Source organism: Pectinophora gossypiella, chromosome 8 (genome assembly GCF_024362695.1).
Source record: "Pectinophora gossypiella chromosome 8, ilPecGoss1.1, whole genome shotgun sequence".
Classification (NCBI taxonomy): Eukaryota; Metazoa; Arthropoda; class Insecta; order Lepidoptera; family Gelechiidae; genus Pectinophora; species Pectinophora gossypiella.
This window is the reverse complement of record NC_065411.1, coordinates 580,475-598,342: the sequence shown is the minus strand read 5'-3', so window position 1 is coordinate 598,342 and position 17,868 is coordinate 580,475. Positions and strand designations below refer to the sequence as shown.

The following is a 17,868-nucleotide window of genomic DNA, read 5'->3' as shown; positions in this document are numbered from 1 at the left end:
TATATTTATAACAAGTATTTAATATTTGTGGAGCTAGGTAGCAAAGACGACGAATGGAGATTACTTAACACGTATGGATAAGTACCTACATGCATTCATTATTATACATTCAGTATTATTATTCTTAAAACACCACGGTCAAAGTTTTTCTGCCAAAGTGTTAGCATAATTGTGCTGTCAATCCAAAACTTTGTATCTTAGCGACTGATCTAGTCACCCAGCTATGTGCTTACCAACAGAAATATATAAACAGAATAAAGTCACATAATTACCTACTTATATGAAAACGTTAAATTATAATGATTAAAGTAATAATTAGTGATTGATCACCGATGATCCGTTCTTCGGAAGGCAAGTTAAGCCGTTGGTCCCAGTTACTACTTGCCGATTTAAGAATTTAGTCGTTACATGAGTCATGTCAGGGGCCTTTGGCGGCTCAGTAATAACCCTGACACCAGGGTTGATAAGGTTGGTATTCCACCTCACAATCCACACATTAAGAAGAAGACATAACATCATACTTTTTTTTACAGGACAGCCGACGTTTTGGCTGGATGTAGCGTGGAAAACTGCATATATTCGGATGACAATAACTATTTACAAAACGCCGATGCCGTGGTCGTTAATGTGCAGAAAGTTGACAAATACATTTCACACGCACCAAAAAGAAATCCGAATCAAATATGGATTTTATACACCGAAGAGTCTCCGTTTCACGCTCCTATAGCAGCTCCTAATGTCAACCTTTCCGGACTTTTCAATTGGACTATGGCGTACAGGTACACGAGCACTATTATGTATATGTCACCGTAAAATTGTAAATAACGTTAGATTATAATCTATCTCTATCTACGATTTGAATCTCGCGAGATTGTGAACTGTCGAATAATTATGAATCGTATCATATTGCTTACAATTTAACGTATTATTATTCGTTAGATTATAATCTATCGAAGTAAAACTGTTAAATCACAATCTTACAATTGTCAAATTGTCAACTGTCCGACGGCTGTCCCTGATTGGTCGGCCTTACAGTAGACCGTTCTGTGTCCATAGAGTTAGGAATAAAACACAGGTGTCAGTCAAATAAAATAAATGCTCTTCAAGATTGTGAAATCAAGTACGTATTTATTAATTATTTAGTAAGTAATCAATAATTCTGACATCACATGGTATAATAGATTATAATCTAACGTTATTTACAATTTTACGGTGACATATACACTTTGAAACCATGTCACCGTAACTATATGAGACCCGTCTCCCCTTCCAACAGGTAATTCATTAGTATCTTTAAAAAGATTACCAATTAGTCCTAATTGCAAATGCCACGGGGAGAACATACATACATATACTCACGCCTATTTCCCACCGGGGTAAGCAGAGACTATAGGATTCCATTTGCCTCAATCCTGACATACTTCTCGTGCTTCCTCCACATTCATCAATCGCTTCATACACGCACACCAGTTCAGAAAATATCGTATAAAACCTTTTCTAAGGACATCTCCAATTTGGTCATCGTAAATCCTTCTCGGTCTTCCTCTGCCAGCCCTACCATCAACTTTCGCTTTATACACCGCTTTTGCAATTCTATTATCCTTCATCCGCTCCACAAAAAAAATAAGATAAAATTTAAAATAATGAACCCATAATAATAATTAACCCATTATTAATAAATAATAATTACTATTAGTTAATTAATAATTATTAAAAATGGGTTTAGAAATAAAATTTAAAAAATGTTTGTCGAAAATCGAAATTGGTTGAAACAATGTTATACCAGGAGGTACCCAAAATCGTAGTTAAAAACTGAAATTCCGGCTAAACCCCGCGTATTTCGAAAAAGTCGCCATATAAAAAAATATCAATATGAATTCATTATTCCATTCTAGAAAATATCAGAAATGGCTTCGATTTATCTAATGGATTTAGTTAGGTCTCTCTAGCCTGCATTTATTTGTTTGTTTGTAATTTATATAATGTTAATGTTTTTTTTTTATCTATTAGTATCAACAGCGACATCCCGATTCCGTACGGCAGGACGATTCCACTGCCAAAGCCTTTACTCTTGGACACAGTAGACCCAGAAAAGGCTCTTCGTCAAATGGTACCATTCTGGAGAAAGAAACAGTATGAGGTGCTAGCAGCCATCGTCATATCAGACTGCATCAGGATCCGAAAGCTGATCTTAGCGAAACTCTCCAAGCTTCTACAAATTGACATCCAAATGCGCTGGTAAGGAACTTTAAACATAAACAAGCCTCTCCCCAATCATCGCTCAAGCTGCTTCCCTGTGGGTGTCTAGAGGTATTTTACAGCTAGTAGCCGGGACTATCAGCTTAACGTGCCCTTCGGAAGATTCCGAAGCACAGATTCATCTTACTTTTTGGACAACCCGGTGATTCAGACTGCAAAGTCAAAAACAAAGGACAGTCCCACAAAGTGAATTTCGACAAGATCCCCATCGGGAATCGAAAGAGGTATTGTGAATGTCACCATCGTCTTCCTAGCATTATCCAGTTTTTCACAGGGTCCGCTTACCTAACCTGAAGATTTGACAGGTCCTGTTTATTACAGAAGTGACTGCCGTTCTGAACTTCCAACCCACGAAGGGAAAACCAGCCCAATACAGGTTAGGTCACATACGTCCAAAAATGTATTTCTCGAGAATGTGGGTTTCCTCACGATGTTTTCCTTCACTGCTGAGCATGTGATAATCATTTATGCTGCAAACATGAATTCGAAGACAAATTCGACAATCATTGGTTTAGGTCTCTGCAGGACTCGAACCTGCGACCTCAAAGTAAGAGGCAAGCGTTCTATCAACTGAGCTACCACGGGTTGCTCGGAAATGTCAACATTCCTAGTATTTTCATAATTTTTTGTCGGTATTAGTTAATGTCATTTGCTGCAAATAAAAAAAAAGTTTGTAAGTACAATAATTGTTTGATAATTACATTTCAGGTGCACAAATTCTGGTAGCAAGTATTTACAGCCAGACAGCAACAATACGCAATACATATTCTACCTGTCATTTGAAAATTCTAACTGCCCACAGTATTTTACGGAGAAATGTTTTTACAACGCGTATTCGAAGGGCGCCATTCCTGTTATATTGGGACCCCCATACGACGATTGCTTCAAGTTATTGCCACCGAATTCTTTCATCCACGTGGATAGTTATAAAACTATAGATGACCTGGCGAAACATATGCACCTGATTGCTTCAAATAAAATATTATTGCTCTCATACCACGCTTGGAGGAAGCATTTTGCCATTACGAACGAACATGGATTCTTTGGAACGACTTCCACACACTTATGTAGAGTGTGTGAAGCGTTGAACTACAACAATAACGCACCGAAAGTATGCGACTCGGATGAAATAAAGTTTTGTAACAGCAATTATGAATTCGAACATTCTGATATATAATTTCATACAAAACATAACGCAAATAGACTATACAGGGTGTCAGTGACATCGTAACGAAATCTTTGAGAGATGATTCAGATTTGACAAGTGGAATTTTCAAAAGTATAGAACTGAAAATAATTTGAAAAGGCACTAAAATGTTCATAAATTTTTCGGCAGGAAATTTCACTTAATATCAACTCATTTAATTTATTTATTTATTTATTCATTTATTACATTTGCAACATAAAAGAAATCCATACCGTTACAAACAAGTTTCCACATAATATATAAAACACATAAAATAAAACATATTATATAACAGAACTAACAGGCATAAGTGGTTCAAATACTGTCCTACTGTCACGCATCACACACTCAATCGTACTCGCAAACAAGTCGCAATGTGGCGCCGCATCGAGGACGGAGTTCAGCAAGTCAGGAGCGCGAAGTACCGGCGAATGGCGGTGAGCCTGCGTCCGCGCGTGAGGCCGCACCAGCAACTCATGACGCCGAGCGCGCATGTAAGTGTCCGGTACAAACAGTTGCACCAGCTGCTGCACTAAGTAAGTGAATCTTATGAATCATCCCTCTCAGGATTCGCCACGATACGTCACTACTCGTAACATACTGTTTTGCATACTCCACCACGCTATTCCACTGCGGGTTGGTGGAGATGTTTGGGCTAGTAGCCCAGGTCCAACGACATTATTAATTGTATACTAGTCTCAAAGCTTGAAAGAAACTCACAGAAGAAAGGCCTCCTGATTAAAAAACTTAAGGAGCACAAAATATGTGTGGAAGTACACTCCATAAACTTACTATCTCATTGGGACACCATAGTTGCGCCACCAGCTCGATATTATTCGGGATTCGGTGGTGGGAAACAAATTTGGTTGCGCTACCCTTTTTATAACTGCATACATTTTGCAACCTTGGTGGCGCCACTTCGGTGTCCTAGTAAGTAACGGCCCCAAGAGCTTATGCTATTTAAATTAGCAATGTCTCTTGGCACAAGTTGACTGAACTAAATTAAAAAGTTTCAAACTCAAAACCATGGTTTGAACATTATTTACAATGATTAATTTAAAGTTGTTTCTTTCAATTTGTAACTTTTTATTTCAAACGTAAAGTACAACTGAAAATCGAGAGTGGGTATTTATGCTGAACTAAATTTAATTTTTCTATTTTTTTTTCAATATTTTAAAATATTCAGTAAGTAACATAGTTACACTTTGAATCGTATTTTTTTCCATAACGAACGTCTCATCCGCCTAAAACTACTGTAGGTTCTCACAACCTTTATAGTCGGAGAAAAGAAGCTGCAAGTACGTTTTGGAGCGGTGAGTGTATGAAACGATTTATGGATGTAGTGGAAAGAAGAGAAGTATGTCAGGATCGAAGCAAATGGTTCCACAGACTCTGCTTACCCCGGTGGGAAATAGGCGTGAATTTATGAGGAAAATATAATTAAAAGGGATGTTTATTTATCTTGACTCCTTTTATTTTCTCCTTTTCTAAAAAAAAAAAAAAACAAATGCCCTTACACACCGCCCCCAATCTAATAATAGACAACCATTTTATATTAAAAAAAAACTTCCTTTCGTCCTATTCATTAACCATTCTAAATTCAAACCATAAACAACCAAATTCTTAGTATTTTCTCTTACTTTCTACTCACTTTTCTACATAATATATGTGTTCATGTATGTACGTTTTTTCTTTTTATATTTTGCCATCCAAAAAGAAAGTTAGAGTTGCATACTACAAATGTTGTCTAAAATGGATGGCTTTTCTTTTTAATTTATTTAAGGAAAACACACAGCTTTTATAAAACATTACAAATATAACAGATATATGTAGTACAATAGCCAATCAAGTTTTTACCAAAGAATAATACCTACTATTGAGTATTCAAAAGAAAAACAACTCATGGAAAAATACAGTTTTTATAAACCATTATAAATATAACACATAAATGTAGTACAATAGCCAATCAAGTTTTTACCAAGGAATAATACCTACTATTGGGTATTCAAAGAAAAATACCTTATGTAATTATTTTTGAGTGTAGACTAGCCAGTATAACATTACAAAACTGATAATGACTTTTTGTCTAAATATATTGTTATTTTTAACAAAAGATTTTTAGAAATTCTAAAGAAAGTTTTTAGGGTTCCGAACCTCAAAAGGAAAAATGTAACGTTTTTTTTTTTGACGTGACTTGTTGTAGATTTGCCGCAGATGGCATTAACTACTTGGCCGGAAACAAAAATGTAACGCTTATAGGAACACTTTCTTGTCCTTCCGTCTGTCTGTAAAGACTCTTTTTCTCTCGGGAACGAGTGGAGGTATCAAGTAGAAATTAAAGTCTAATACTTATGACTGCTGTCCCTTGAAGCTGTAAAAAAATCAAGCCTCTAAGTCAACGCAATTTAAAGCAGACGATAGATTTCGAAGGGCGAAGTCAAAACCTTCCTTCATCTCTTGTAATTTACGGCAGTTTTTACTCGTACGGAACCTTCGATTGGCGAGTCGGACTCGCACTTAACCAGCACCTTTTTTTCTTATCATTCTTGCTAGAGTCTGCTAGAAGAATATTTTAAAGCGCTATTATTAGACACTTTCATCAAGTCTATTTATGTTTCGAATGAAGCATGCCAATAAATACTATTTAATTGATTTGTAGTGTTTCATTTATTGGCTTCAAAAGATTTTTAATTTTTTTAGCGTAGGAAGATAGTGGTCTAGAGTTCGACGTACAGAGAGCTGGGAACACGTTCTCTTCGCAAGCATTAAGTTGCTTCCATACTGAAATTTCAAGCAACGAATATTCCTTAAGGTAGCTTAATACCTTCCCCACGGTGCAATATCGCATTCTTCTCCGTCTATCGTGTGGGTTGTGAGGTGGAGTACCAACCTCATCAAACCTGGTGTCAGGGTTACTATTGCCCCTGACATGGCTCACGTAACGACTACTTACTTACACCAGCAAGTATTAACCGGGACCAACGGTTTAACGTGCCTTCCGAAGCACGGATCATCTTACTTTCGGCCAATCTGGTGATCAGCCAGCAATGTCCTAACCGAACTAGGGACCACAAAGTAATTTTTGTGATATGTCCCCACCGGGAATTAAACCCGGGGTCTCCGGATCGTGAGCCCAACGCTCAACCACTGGACCACTGAGGTCGTTATATCGTATTGAAAAATTAAAATTACGGTTGCCAGTTTAGACCACAATACATTGTAATGGAAACTTCGGCGATTGACTATAATTTTATGACGTCTTTATTCATTATTTCACACAAAGGAGCGATTGCTGCGTACGACCTTTTATGCAGTCCGAAAGAGACTACTCACTCATGAGAATATTCCTGACCGATTTGTCAGTTTACCCTATAATACTACTATTCAATAATTTATATATTTAATAATACTATTATATTCTATTTTTTTTTTGGCGGAAAGCAACAGGGAAACCACTGCCCTATTTTCCCTAAAGAGTAGCACGCAAAATACTACACCGACAAGAGCGTGGCTCTTAAATTAGCGATGATGATGATGACGCTATAATTCAAATCGTAAGTTGTTTCAGTTTGGCAGACTAAAGATAAACTAGTTTTAAAATAATAATCCGCACTACGACTGAAATCCACGGATTTTAATGAAACTAATATAATTCTAATCAACAGAATCTGCGACATTAGCGCCGCGGAAGCAAGACTTCTTTTCATGACACGGAACATAATAATATATTTTGAACTTACTTTTTCTTTTAGTCTTTGTTTTGTTATAAAGCGGTTATAATTTGTAACCATAATCGTTAGCGAATGTCAGTGAAAATACCTGACCAAAAAATTTTGCAGAACGTTTTTGCTACAAAACATAATTGCTTTCAACTGATATGAACACCAGTGTGATTTCACCTTTATAACGCTATCTCCATTGGTTGTTTAAACTGGAATTGATATCATTTACTGAAGTAATTCAAGACAATAAGAGGTTGAAAGCGGTTCACTATTTCTATTCAGTTTATTATTCCTGGCTTGTATCAACATAGATTTATTTATATTCAATATTCATCCCACCACGCGGGTCTTTGTTATAATTGGATACGTGATAAAATTCTAAATATAAAAATAACATTAATAATTTAGGGTTAGTCACCTATTACTTCAGTAGGCCGGAGTAAGTTGGTGGCTGAGTTCGAATAGGGACCCAGACCTACGGGGTATAACGTAGAACCCTTGCCCAGGGATACGGGTGAAGACCTCAACGGTTGCAGAGGCGGAGATGGGAGCCATCGGTACGGCAATGCAGGATGGAAGGGGCGCGTCAGAGGGACTGTAACCTGGAACCTGACAAGGGCAGCAGTAACTGTCAGTACTACTCAGAGGCAGGACAGGAGTCCTAGTATGGCTTTGTAATAGACTACTATGAGCGCCATCCCACTCGCGTCAGACAGAGTACTGCGGGGCGGAAGGCAAGAGGGAAACCACTGCCCTATTTTTCCCTAAAAAGTAGCATGGAAAATGCTTCACCGACAAGAGCGTCTTAAATTAGTGATGTGATGATGATGATGTATACAAACATAATACACCACTCATCAGAACAAACAAAACATCCCGCACGTTTATGTTTCGTAAATAAATAAATAAATAAATCTTTATTTCAAGTAACCATAAAAAAAACCATAAAGATTATCGGAAAAATAAATATAAAACTGAGTAACTTTGTATGATAAATACAAAATTAATATCATTTTAACTGGGTGTTATAAGCTTTTTAATTTTTAATGTTAATGTTCCAATTGTTTGTTTGTTGTCATTTACTGATGTAAGTGAGTAATCGTTACATGAGCCACGTCAGGGGCCATCAGCGGCTCAATCATGACCCTGACACCAGGTTTGATGAGAAAGAACTCTATCTGTATCATTCTTAGAAAGGACTCTATCTGTCGGGTTTTACGACACGCACGGGAGGATGAGCAGCTGTAGGTGTTCTATGTTTTGAATGTGCATCTTCAATCAAACGACGTATTCCAGAGCACCATAGCTTAGATCACCAATTCTTGGATCACCAAAACTATTCCACGTAGAGCACCAAAGTAGCTACTAGTGTTGTAGCTAGGGGTGTGTTTGATTAAATGAAAGATATCGATAAAATCACTAGAACGTTTATTAACTATACCTGATAATAGGATTTATGTTTTTAACCTTCAAGCGGGCGCGTGGTCTTTTGTAAAGGGATCGGGCGCGCGTAACCGAAAAGACGTTTGGGATGTATAAAGGAAATAAAGCACTAATTATTCAATAGTTATTTATTTATTTGTACTTACATATATTATCATTGTCCTTAAAGTATAATTTGTCAAAAAAAGTAATTAAGATTATGAAAAAAAAAAAAACAAATTTATTAGTAACCTAATTAAAATTGGCGTGTGATGTCTTCTAGCATCCCGCTATGTTTAATAATCTGAAAAGTGCTTGGATTTCCACCGCATTTGTCTGCACCTGGACTGAAACAATTGCGATCTGTGGAGTGGTGGGAGCGCCCCGAGCCACGGTTTATTCTTTGATTTACTCCCAATGACATTGCGACAGGCTACTAAAAGTGACAAATAAATGTAATAGGTAATAATATTAATATGAACGAAAATGTACTAAGCGCGGTCGATTCGACTACGCGCGCCCGCTTGAAGGTTAAAGAATATTGCGAAGTCAGCCTTAAATTATTTCAGTCACAGAACTTTTTTGTCTAGGCGACATTTAGAATAAAATTGGACGTCAACTTGACTGATTTGTGCTACTATTATAATGATGCTTGTAATTAATTAATAAACTCTCTAGTGATTTTATCGATATATTTCATTTAATCAAATACACTCCAAGTTCCCAACACTAGTAGCTACTGATTCGTTGGTGCTGTACGTGGAATAGGTTTGGTGATCTAATTGGTGTGATGAATGTGGTGACAAAACGTGAGGACACAGTGAGTGCGGTTTGTCGTAATGAGTTTGGTGCGAGTTCAGATGGTTCCGAACATTCCGATATCAAAAACATAAACAAGCGGCAAAGAAAGAGGGTAGACAGATATGTCTGCCCGTAGAAAATTATAGATATACCTACTCCACTCCAATCTCATCAGTCATCCCGTGATCATGGCACTTGCAACAGTGTTGAAATATCGGGAGTCTCATATCCCTATTTTAAATGCGGTAAGAACCCGTTATTACGTGTTTTAATTATTAAGAATTGGTGATCTAAACTTTGGTGCTCTGCGTGGAATACGTCAATCAAACCGCTTGAGAATGGCGAGCATTTAGAAAGTCATCAATTATGTGTCAATTGACTATGAATAGCGTATACCTGTTGGCCGATGCTTGCTGCATGAATCGTCTGGCAATCCGCCAGCCAATCTGTTCGTAACAACGCTCCGCCTTCAACTTCTGAATACAAGTTTGAGACAAAGATATCATGCAATACCCCAAATTCTATCGTTCTAACTACATAACATAAACACACCATCGGCTTAACGTGCCTTCCGAAGCACGGAATCGTCTTATTTTTCGGACAATCTGGTGGCCCGCAATGTCCTAACCAAACCGGGAAAGTCTCACAAAGTAGTTTTTAAAAAACTGTTTCCCACCCGGGAATCGAACCCAGGACCTCCGGATCGAGAGACCAATGCTCTAACCACTAGACCACGGAGGCTGTCTTAGATCGAATACATATTTAAAAAAACTTATAAATTATAAGCTGGCTTCCTAACAAAGTAAATAAACAATACATATAGATTACACAAATCATCGTCATATCACCCGGAAGTTGTCTACTGCACATTTCCTTAAATGCATCTATACCTACATCGCCTAGGTATGTGCATTATACATTATAAACATTTATTTATTTGGAACACCTACATATTTAACTGCAGAAGGAGTGTGGTAATAGATTTTATTTTCATTTTGAGGGTAGATGCTTTTTTAGCCTGTTTAACTATGCGATATGATGTATTGCACTAGTGGGAACAAAGGATTCCCGAGAGAACCCCGATACCCTGAGCCGAATTCGCGTCCAACTGGGCACCCTCAGGCCTGTTGTCTTAAACGTTGTACCCGGTGAGAGCCTTCAGCGCTCCCCATTTGTCCGGCCAAGTAGTTAATGCCATCTGCAGCAAATTTATAATAAGTCACGTCAAAAAAAAAAACACATTCCCGTTATAACTGATAATAATAATTAATAATTATCACGTTGGAATCCAACACAGGCTTAAACCAATGATTCTCGAATTTGTTTTCGAATTCATGTTTGGATCATAAATGATTATCGCGTGCTCAGCGGTGAAGGAAAACATCGCAAGGAAACCCACATTTCCAAGCAATGTATTTTCGGAGGTATGTGACCTAACCTGTATTGTGGTGGTTTTCCCTTCGCTGGTTGAAAGGTCAGACAGGCAGTCGCTTCTGTTTAAAACCGGACTTATCAAATCTTCAGGTTAGGTAAGCAGACCCTGTGAAATCGGGATAATGCTAGGGAGATGATGATGAACTATATAACATAAAGCTACCATAACATAAACAGGCTATGTACGTCCCACTGCTGGGCACAGGCCTCCCCTCAATCAACTGGAGGGGTATGGAGCGTCTGTATGAATAAAACATAAAAAAAAGATAAAATACTTTATTGAGCACAATGGACACAAAATACAGATATAAGGACAGCATATTACAGAAAAGCACAACAGGCGGCCTTATTGCTCATGTAGCAATTTCTTCCAAGCAACCTTTGGGTACAGGAAAATAATAATAATATAATTATTATACAGGTGAAACAAATGACAGTCGGCGGCCTGCCAACTCTGTACCGCCCACTTGCCTCTTGTCACATGTTGGTTGGTCATACGCATCTGTAATTTAAATTATATAATATATAAATAAACTCTCGCCCGTAATCACTTATGGGGTGAGCAGCGTCGCAAGTAATCAAAAAACAATTTTCCATTTATCTCACAAAGTTCTAATATCTTCTTCTTTTATCGTGTGGGTTGTAAGGTGGAGTATTAACCTCATCAACCCTGGTATCAGCGTTACTATTGAGTCGCCAAAAGCCCCTGACAACCCCAGCCCCAGTACAACGTTTTAGACATCAGGCCTGAGGGTGCCTAGTTAGGCGCGAACCTCCTATTGCGTAAACGCTTCAACGTGGAACGTACCGTAAAATACGTGTTGTTACTCCCCTTCCATGAAAATAGCCTTATTTCGACACAGAAACTCTCAAGAGAGTTGAGTGAGCCGACTGAATACATCAATGAGCTGTTATCCATTTTGCGGCTGGACAGGCAAAACAGACATAGCGTAGTTTCCAATTTCCAGTTAAGTACTTTTTACTAAACGTCAAAACACGAAATGACTAAGGAATTAATATGAAAAAGCAACTGTGACGTTATAGATAAATGAAAGTAGTCGTTACATGAGCCATGTGTCGAAATATTGGGAGTCTCATAGTCCTACTTTAAACGCAGTAAGAACCCGTTATTATGTGTTTTAATTATCATAGATAATAATGTATGTTGATCATAGATGTTAATGTATTTTTTTTATTAATACTACTAACATAATTTGTAAGTTTCTTTAACTAACAATAAATAAATGAATAGATAATTGTCGACGTGGTCGATAATATCCCTTCCTCTTTTCGCTTCTCGCTATCGGCCCACTAGTTATTTCTTTAGACTTTAACCACCTTGTCTCTCTCTCTCTCTATTTAAGAGCTGCGCTCTTGTCGGTGGAGTAACCGCCATTCCTCTCTTCTTCCCGCCAAAACCTTCACCTCCCGATACGACACGACCTGCACCTTCTCTTTTATTTGTTTCATAAATGTTATCCTAGGTCTACCCCTTCCTCTCTTCCCTTCAATTTTTCCTTCTATAATGTTTGTTATAAACGAATCGTGTCGTATCAGGTGGCCAATCATATTTCCTCTCCGGTTCTCTATAGTCTTCAATATGGTTCTCTTTTCTTCAACTCTTTCCAGCACTTTTTCTTTTTCTTTTTTCTTTTTTAACCACTTTACGTACAAAATAAAAAATAAACCAGGCATGAACGTGGGTTTAAATATTTGACAGCCAAGCAAAATTGAATCCAATTATCATACAATTCGACTGAACTTTGCTTTGCTGTCAAATACTTAAATCAACGTTCATCCGTGGTTTATTATTTATTTGTAAGGTGGTAATATTTTTAAATTTATACCTCTCTGAGTTTCGCGCCCAATTGTACAGCGTTGTCCTAAATTTTGTACTGGGTGAAAGCACTCAGGGCTCCCCATTTATCCGGCCATGTACGGCAAATCTACAAAAAGTGAAAAAAAAAACCTCGTATCTAGTAAAAACGTAAATATATCACTGGTACCAGGTGAAATCATTTGTAAGAATTTGAATAATGGACGACATTCGCATACTGTGTTTTATTTTTTACACAGCACAATACGTGCTTGTATGAAGTGAGCCACGCAGCAAATATATCAAATTAGATTTGTAACCTTTCGACAGGTTGAATAGATTTATAAATTATTTTGTTCTTCTCTTGTGTGAGACAATAATCGACCTCATCAATCCTGGTGTCAGGGTTACTATTGAAACGCCAAAGGACATGACATGACTCATGTAACGACTACATACTTACCCAGGTAAATAGTAGCCGGAGATGACTGCTAAATGTGCCCTCTGAAGCACAGATCAACTTACTTTCGGACAACGGATCTGCCTGCAATGTACTTACCAAACTAGGGGTCAGGAATTGATTTTTGTGATTATGTCCGCACCGGGTTTTGAAGCTGGAACCTCAGGATCTTGAGCCCAACGCGCAACCACTGAACCATAGAAGAATTAGGTCAAGACAAATTACATAATTAACAGCCTATTCACATGTCCCAATTGGGTAGTTTCCAAGGTCAAATATAAATTATGAAATTCTTTTTTTTTTTAAATTTATTTGAACCATAAAATTATACATTTTTGCACATAACATTCTCTCGCCAAACTGACACCAGTTTGTTGGCGAGTACGCTCTAGCAATGTTTGATTATACTAATAAATACCATATTTTATCTCTAATAAAGACAGAACTGTTAAGAACGTTTTCTTTTTCTATTTATTTATCAATTTTAATAAGAAAAATGTAATAAATAATAAGTACGACATTTTGTCACGTTTTTCTATGACGTCAGAGGTTGCGTTTTCATACAAATTTCATAGAAATTTCGTGTTTTGGCGTTTAGTAGAAAGTAACTGAGTTGACTGGTTGGTAACTACCCTATTACTGCTTGCTCGGCACAATTTATTCTCTCCTCAATTAGCCGGAGGGGGTATGGAGTATGCTGTACCACGTTTCATACACACACATACTAACACATACCCTCTAGTGATGTTCCGAATATCCGTATCCGTATCCGTATCCGCGGATATCCGAGATAAAAGAAAAATCCGTATCCGTATCCGTGTCCGTTACTTTTCACGCGGATCTTTTACGGATCTTTTTCAGGTCATTAAGTAGAATTATTAAATGAAAACTATAAAATTCCATTCCGATTGTTTTTATTTCTTAAAATCAAATATTTGGCACCTTTATATTGCAAACATTTAGATAGATAGGTCTTTATAATGAAAGCAAGATAAAATATCACTTTTATAACAATGAAATAACTAAAACTTTAATCTTTTTTTGACACCAATCGAATAATATCGAATAAGAAAATAAAGATCCGTATCCGTATCCGCGGATCTTTACACTAAATATCCGTATTCAGATCCGTATCCGCGGATATACATTTTTAACGATCCGGCACATCACTAATACCCTCACTCCCTCACACGTATATCTGTCTAGTACATAATTGTATAATTATAACTTAACAAGACAAGTTAATAAATGCCCAACCATCCAACGAAACGCTCCCGACATTCGTCTTCGCTGATCGATTCTTGGTAATAAGGGCGATATCTCAATAGGACACCATGGCGGCGTCACTAGGGAATAACGACCTCTGTGGTCCAGTGGTTGAGCTTTGGGCTCGCAATCCGGAGGTCCTGAGTGGGGACATATCACAAAATTACTTTGTGGTCCCTAGTTTGGTTAGGACATTATAGGCTGAACATCTGATTGTCCGAAAGTAATATGATCCGTGCTTCGGAAGGCACGTTAAGCCGTTGGTCCCGGTTACTAACTTACTGATGTAAGGAAGTAATCGTTACATGAGCCGTAATAGTAACCCTGACACCAGGGTTGGTGAGGTTGATACTCCACCTCACAACCCACACGATAGTAGAAGACTAGGGAATGCAATCCTGACTCGAGATCGCAAATTTGAGATCCCACGGGATTGGAAATATGAATCCCGTGATGAATCATCTAGTTCATTAGGATGGCTGAAAACAATGAAAACGGCTTGTTTGTGATTGTGAGGTTAATAAAAACAAAATATTTTTGAAAGAATGAAATTAATTGAAAGAATGTGACGAACATGTAGTTTCTGTAATAGACCAAACGAAGGACGTAATATACGATCCCGACGACCCGATTACTCCAGCCATAGAGACAGCCAATCAGCTCGCGACACCAAACACTTCCGGACCCCGATACCGACCCCGCCGGCGTGGTCTACAACTTCCCTCAATCAGCGCTTACTGCTATCGACCCACTAGGGTCGATTAATTCTTTCAAATATTTTTCCTCTCAGACGACGCCCTGAGCCGAGGTTCGCGCCCAACTGGGCACCCTCAGGCCTGTTATCTTAAACGTTGTACCGGGTGAGAGCCTTCAGCGCTCCCCATTTGTCCGGCCAAGTAGTTAATGCCATATGCGGAAAATCTACAATAAGTTACGTCAAAAAAAAACCAGACCAAATAAACCTACATAACATAGCTAATGGTTCATGATTTCACCACTGTTTACAAATAATTCGCCGGTCTCACTGACAGTATTTTTGCTCTTTGATAGTATATTTTGTTGGTGGCGCGACATGGACAATTCCTAGTCTGATAGGACGCTTAATTTTTGTAATGACTCAATAAATGACCCATAAATAAATGATAGCTGTTTTTTTTTAATTTTATTTCGATCTTCTTTGAAGTTAATGGAGTGACTTATCCGTTTGGTATCGGCATTTCGAGTCAGACAGCGGCAAATTGCGCGTTGCAGAGAGCGTGTGATATGCGGATGCGCGCGAGTTGCATTCCCTATTACTAGGGTTGACTGCGCATTTAATTTATTTATGATCGTCAGACTCATAGCCACGTAGTGAGTAATCAACAAACATAATACAATAAAACATAATCAAACATGTTAGGGGCCTTTGGCGGTTGATAAATAACCCTCACACCAGGGTTGATGTCGTTAATGAGGTTGGTAATTCACCTCACATCCCACACGATAGAAGAAGATAGCCGCGTATAAAAAAATATGTTTTATTTATTATACAAAATTAAAGAAACTAGTTACAAAAAAAGACTTAACAAAGTACATGGCGAATGGCGGCCTTATCGCTTAAAGCGATTTCTTCCAGACAACCAAATAGAGTGAGGAAATATAAAAGTAAAAGTTCATTGCGGGTGCAAACCAAGTATTTGCGTACTTTTTTTTTCTACATTTTATTTTTTGTGCTTCAGCCTAAATTAGCAATATTCCCAATAACGATCACAAATCACCATCACAATGATAATAAAGTACTTACCCGCATTTTACCCTGTAATGGGCGATACTAAACTGTAAAAAAAAATGTATAGGTATTTTTTTTTGGTTGTATGTCTAAAACTAAACATGCGTGTATGAAACGATTGATGAATGTGGAGGAAGCAAGAGAAGTGTGTCAGGATCGAAGCAAACGAAATTCCATAGTCTCTGCTTACCCCGGTGGGACATAGGCGTGAGATTATGTATGTATCTATAAAACTGTAAACAATTCTTTTTCAACCCTAATGGATGTCTTTTGAAGAACGCTTCACTGACAATCGCTATTTTGTCGTTTTATTGTGTACAAATTGATTCACCTCTATTTATATGTGGGTTAGAACTATTATTACTCGGCGATACCGTCCTGTTGATTTGTTTATCGATGCTGAAATAGATTCCGGCGTCACGGACGACCTAAACCTCAATGATTGATGTATCACTCAGTTATAATAGTACATAATCACTAATCAGTCATGTGCGATTTCTGGGAATATTCCTGCTTTAGGAATATTCCCGGTAGTAAAAAGTCGCAAAACTTATACAGGGTGTTAGTAACATCGTAACGAATACTCAGGGGGACGATTCAGACCATGATTCTGAGTTAATATCAAGTGGAATTTTTCGTCGCAAAATTCATGTTTTTTTTTTATTTATTTTTTTAATTATTTTCAATTCTATACTTTTGCGAAGGAAAATTCTACTTGATATTAACTCAGAATAATCAGCTGAATCATCCTCCTCAGTATTCGTTACGATGTCACTTACACCCCACACAAGCACATACGGTAGCCATACAAGTAGGTATGGGTGTTAGTGACACCGTAACGAATACTGAGGGGGATGGTTCAGACCATGATACTGAGTTGATATCAAGTGGAATTTTCAGTCTGAATATTCCTGAAAAATTTTGTGTTTTTTTTTTAATTATTTTCAATTCCATACTTTTGCGACGGAAAATTCCACTTGATATCATCTCAGAATCATGGCCTCAATCACCCCTCAAAGTTTTTGTTACGATGTCACTAACACCCTGTATAAAAATATTTTATTACCTAACGTGATTTTTACCTGATGATGATTTTACATCTCATCTTATCGTGTGGGTTGTGAGAATATCAACCTCATCAACCCTGGTGGTAGGGTTGCTATTGAGCCGCCAAAGGCCCCTGACATGGCTCATGTAACGACTACTTACTTACATCAGTAAGTAGTGACCGAACCAACGGCTTAACGTGCCATCCGAAGCACGGATCATCTTACTTTCGGACAGTCTGGTGATAAGTCAGTAATGTCCTAACCATACTAGGGACCACAAAGTAATTTTTGTGATATGTCCCCACGGGGAATCGAACCCGGGACCTCCGGATCGTGAGCCCAACCACTGGACCACGAAGGTTGGTATTGAACAGAGTTATCATAGTAATTTGTTCCAAGTTAGGCCACATAATCACTTTACCGTCGGACGAGATTGCAGTCACGCAACCCTAACTTAATTAAAAAAAGAAAGAAAAGAAATAAAAGCGAATCAACAACCGATCAGCTTAATATTGTATGAATCCCGAAAGCTTTCGGGCGTTAATAAGATAAATGGACTCACGACCCTGGGAACTCTTGGAAAGAAATTAACATTAAATATTAAAACGGAGCGCGATGATCTCGACGGTTATCGAAAAGACTGGATAGAGCTCGCACAGAACTGGGATACTTGGAAAGATATGGG

General features: G+C 37.9%; 1 protein-coding gene across 1 annotated transcript; it reads left to right on the top strand.

Annotated features, from left to right (window-relative positions):
- Window positions 1-768: 768 nt before the first annotated feature.
- Window positions 769-3,981, top strand: LOC126369077 (3-galactosyl-N-acetylglucosaminide 4-alpha-L-fucosyltransferase FUT3-like). Its single transcript, XM_050013368.1, has 4 exons — window positions 769-779; window positions 2,011-2,238; window positions 2,968-3,216; window positions 3,741-3,981. Exons 1-4 carry the CDS (start codon window positions 769-771, stop codon window positions 3,979-3,981), a joined length of 729 nt encoding a protein of 242 aa, XP_049869325.1.
- The last annotated feature ends 13,887 nt before the right edge of the window (window positions 3,982-17,868 follow it).

What these genes read in the sequence shown, in the direction of transcription:
- LOC126369077 (XM_050013368.1), top strand. An exon ending in ATTGACATCCAAATGCGCTG is followed by an intron (nt 2,239 to 2,967) that starts GTAAGGAACTTT and finishes ATTACATTTCAG; the next exon opens with GTGCACAAATTCTGGTAGCA. An exon ending in GATGACCTGGCGAAACATAT is followed by an intron (nt 3,217 to 3,740) that starts GCACCTGATTGC and finishes ATTATATAACAG; the next exon opens with AACTAACAGGCATAAGTGGT.